We start from the raw sequence: 4,085 nt of genomic DNA on the forward strand, positions 1-4,085 counted from the left end.
GACCTTGGTCTGCAGAGCAGCAAGGACAAGCCAGAGCCTTTCTGCACCCCAGTCCCTGGCAGTGACCGTGAACATCAAGCGCTGTCACCGCCAGAAGCAGACACTGTCTGCACAAACCTGCCGCTGACTTCAGAAAGCGCCGCCACTGAGAACTAAGGCTGAGCTGGAAGGTGAAGTCACTGAACAGAGTTAGTTCTGTTCCACCTCAAACCAGGACAAGGAAGGGGCAATGTGTCCACCTCCGCAGAAAGACTCAGTCTGGATGAGAGCCCGAATGACGAAATCAAAGAAACTTCAGTGTTTGACTGAAGCCCCCAGAATATGGCCCAAATTATTTACACTTTTTTCTTCACAGGAAATATCATGATATCTCACAGAAGTCACGGGTGCTTTTGCCACTTCTCGGTGGGTTCACCATGATGAATCCTCATGACATGGGTGATAGCGCAGCAAGAGGGGATGGTGCTGTTCATCAGCAGTTACATAGTCCTGACTGGAACCGTGATACTCAGTGGAAAACAGGAGTATCAGCCTGTAGTGGCAACCTCCAAAAAGATACAGAGGGCAGGGAGACAACAAAAATATCCAGACACCCCTTTTGCAACCCCATCACTCAGTCTGTTTGCACAGTAATGCGGTGGGATGCTTTGGCGTCCAGCAGGCCAGGCTTCTCACTTCTCTCCATCCAACCCATCCAGAGCGAGGACAGAGGGGCTCAGCTAACAGCTACCAAGAGCTCCCCATTTTCACTGCCCGGATAACAAAATCGGCACAGGGAGCAGGGTGGGGACTGGCAGCACTCGCACACCCATCCCACTCTGCTCACCACTCCCTGCTCTCTTCCAGACCTCGCTATGCCTCAGGGGCTGAAGTTCAAGACGATCACAGAGACAACGGTGGAGGTGCAGTGGGAGCCCTTCTCCTTCCCCTTCGATGGCTGGGAGATCAGCTTCATCCCCAAGGTACTGCTGTCACGCGCAGAGCAGTGTGGGGTACATCCGGTCACCCTAAAAACACCAAGCAAGCAGCTCCTAAATTGGCTTCCAATTACCACGCACCAATCCCAACCTCTGTTTGAAATTTGTGTGCTTCACGTGAGAAAACCCCAAACACCTCAACCTCCCATTGCCAGCTTGTGTATTTTCCCAGTAGTCTTTGTTGTCAAGACATACATGATCTCAAAGAAATTCCCAAATAAACCCAAGAGACAATCACATAAATGTATAAAACTTCCAGGCTCTCTGCCCCTTGCCGTCACCCCGTATTTTTCCCTCTCATCGCCTTTGCCATCACCCTTCCTTCTCCTCCACCTCCCCACCCCCGCTCTCTGCACTCTGAGCTACCCAGAGCAGCCCAGATCGAACTGAGCAGAGAACAACCTTCAGCATCACCGAGTCACACGCACATCTAATTCCTACCACGGAATTTTAATCACAGTGATAAACAGGTAGAAATTGTGCCAGAAAAGATGAAAGGATGAAAATGTTGCCCTAAATATCGCATATTTTCTATGCGTGGCAACAGAAATGGTACATGAAGTATTTCATCTATATTCATAATTTCTACACCATTTAGCCATAAGTACAGCTTCAATTGTATATGGAGCCTCTTTACAAGAGCATTCAAGCCCCAGCAGTAAAAGAAATGCTGATGAAGGGCTCATTTGTGATGTTTTCACTTGTACAAAACCCTTGCTGGAGTCAAAGGCAGCTCTGGGCAGTGGAGAATTGCAGAACTTGGCCCCAAAAGTTTTAAAAGCTCTTAACTGCAAAGTGTCATTATACAGCGTGAAGCAAGGGCCTGATTGCTTTAAATAACCCGTTCCCTCATTTCCAAAAAGGCTGGAAGGATCTGGGTGCGATTTTAGGTACATCCACACACCAATTGTGTTGGAAGTTGAAGTTCAGGTACTGCACTTAGAAACCCAGGGATAATTTTCCTTCACTGTCGGAGCAAAAGCCAAAACTGTGAGGCAATGTCAGGGAAGAGCTTTTAGCAGCAAAAAAAAATAGCTGTCTTTCAAACATTTCACTGGTGCTCGGGCATTAAGCTCAACAGCATCCCCCTGGAGCAGATAAATGGGGATATACCCATTAAAGGGTATGGGATTGCTGGGGTAGAAGCAAACTTCTCCCTGCAGGGTCATCAACAATCATTTTTCTCAAGCCTGCCCAAAGATACAAACAGCTGCTCCTCCTTTCCATTTGTAAGCTTAGAACTTAAAACCTTGAGGAAATATTTCAAGATTTGCAGGAAGAGATAAGGTGTAAAAGAATAGCTGTTCCAGGATGCAGGTCTCTGGGGTGGGGAAGGGCTGTAGCTCACTGGGCTTTGAAGTTCTCACATCCATCGGTCAAGCCCATGGTTCTGCGCTGTAAAGGCAGTCGTGTTCCTGCCCATCGGCTGCTGGAATTGGACCCTCTTGCGTCTCAGTCACCAGCTTTTCTCCTACAATAAGGCAGAGGGTGCTGTCTCCTTCACTGCCTGGAAGCAACGCTCACTTGGGCAAATGCTAAACCACTGCTGTACACCAAATAAACCCAAAACCCAGTCCCAGAGGCTAAACCCAACAGTGGCAGCATCGCAGAAAACCTCTATGAACAAAATCAAGCTCACTCTCCCTTCCCAAAACCTGGGTGAGAGGATGTTAATTTGGTCCTCAGCATCCTCACAGGGATGCCTACACCCTCCTGCAGAGCAATTCTCCTTCCGTGGTCCTCACAGCGCTCTCACCCCGGGAAAGCTGGGTCAGGCAGGGATTGCCCATCTGCTGCACGCACAGAGGATGGAGGTGGGAAAGGCAAAGCAAAGACAGTTTTAGAAAAGAAAATCAGGAAAGCTAAGATGGCAATTTATGGCTAAAATGGAAGATTTACTGTTTAATGAGAAAATAGATGAATATGAATTGAGAGCCTTGTGCAAAGATTTGTTCAGCGTGTTATTAGTGAAGACAGTGGCAAGAAAAGATCTTTTATCCAAACATTGGCAGAAAAGGTGACATTTGCAGTTGCTTAAAGACTTACAGTTTTTCAAAGCAAAAGCACAGAGTGCAATGAGTTTAATAAAGGTACTCACAAAGCATGGGGATGGCAAAATAAAGACCTCACAGTTTCATACATAGGAACAACAGAAGGCTGCCGGCACCTGGAGAGCGGGGAAAAGGCTGCCTAGGCTTTGCGTTTATTTTGTTTACTCTTCTGAGAAACAGTAGACACACGCAGAAGGCAAAATGCACAAGCTGGGGGAGAGAGGAAAGGGGAGGAGTTCTCAGCCCGACAATGTAGATGTTCCGCGCTTGGTGTGTGACTTCACCCTGGGTTTCTACACTTGCATGGCGGGACGTGCCAGGGTGAGGGTGTGACTTGGGGGTGGAGGGCTGTGCCTGGAAGGATGTAATGTGGGAGGCACCTCCTCCCCATGCATCAGTCCCCCCAGAACACGGGGGTTTTGTTGTTTTTTAATGCTTATTTCCACTCCCTGGCAGAATAACGAGGGTGGTGTGATCGCCCAGCTCCCCAGCACTGTCACCACCTTCAACCAAACGGGGCTGAAGCCAGGGGAAGAGTACACCGTCACCGTGGTGGCCCTGAAGGAACAAGCCAGGAGCCCTCCAACCTCTGACAGCATCTCAACGCGTGAGTGAGCCTGACCCCAGGCAGCACAGCAGTGCCCAGGGCTTGGTCCCCTAAATAAGGTCCCATCAGCAAAAGCAGCCCGGTACTGCATGGGCTGGGATAAAACTAGCATCACCCAACTGCCAAGCTACAGGCGCATCACGGCAACAGCTGCTTCGTGTGGTATTTCGTTCCTTTCACTGACCGGTTGCTGCGAGCGCAGAAACCGTGGCGAGGTTAATGGGGTTGGGAGTGAAGGCTCAGATCTGCTTTTATCATAAAGGTGGATAAATTCCTGTTCTCTGCTAATCTCACATTTCAGAGGCTGGGTGCCCTCAAGAAACATCTCTGTAAATGTATTGCCTACTCATATAGAACAGATTAAAACTCCCACCTGCTTTTGTGTCACTACATGTCCTATACTCCCACCAATTCAAGACAATCAGGCACCATGGCAGGGAGCCAGGAGCA

General features: G+C 48.9%; 1 protein-coding gene across 1 annotated transcript in view; it reads left to right on the forward strand.

The window, feature by feature from the left end:
* The window catches only part of TNR (tenascin R), a gene marked incomplete at its 5' end in the record, with an annotated part of 27,149 nt that overhangs the window by 2,151 nt on the left and 20,913 nt on the right, over positions 1-4,085 (forward strand). The window contains 2 exons of the mRNA XM_010139116.1: positions 847-962; positions 3,485-3,635. Of these exons, the coding sequence (XP_010137418.1) occupies positions 847-962; positions 3,485-3,635 (267 nt within the window). The remainder of the gene's footprint in view (positions 1-846; positions 963-3,484; positions 3,636-4,085) is intronic.

This window comes from Buceros rhinoceros, unplaced genomic scaffold (genome assembly GCF_000710305.1).
Source record: "Buceros rhinoceros silvestris isolate BGI_N320 unplaced genomic scaffold, ASM71030v1 scaffold33196, whole genome shotgun sequence".
NCBI classification, from domain to species: domain Eukaryota; kingdom Metazoa; phylum Chordata; class Aves; order Bucerotiformes; family Bucerotidae; genus Buceros; species Buceros rhinoceros.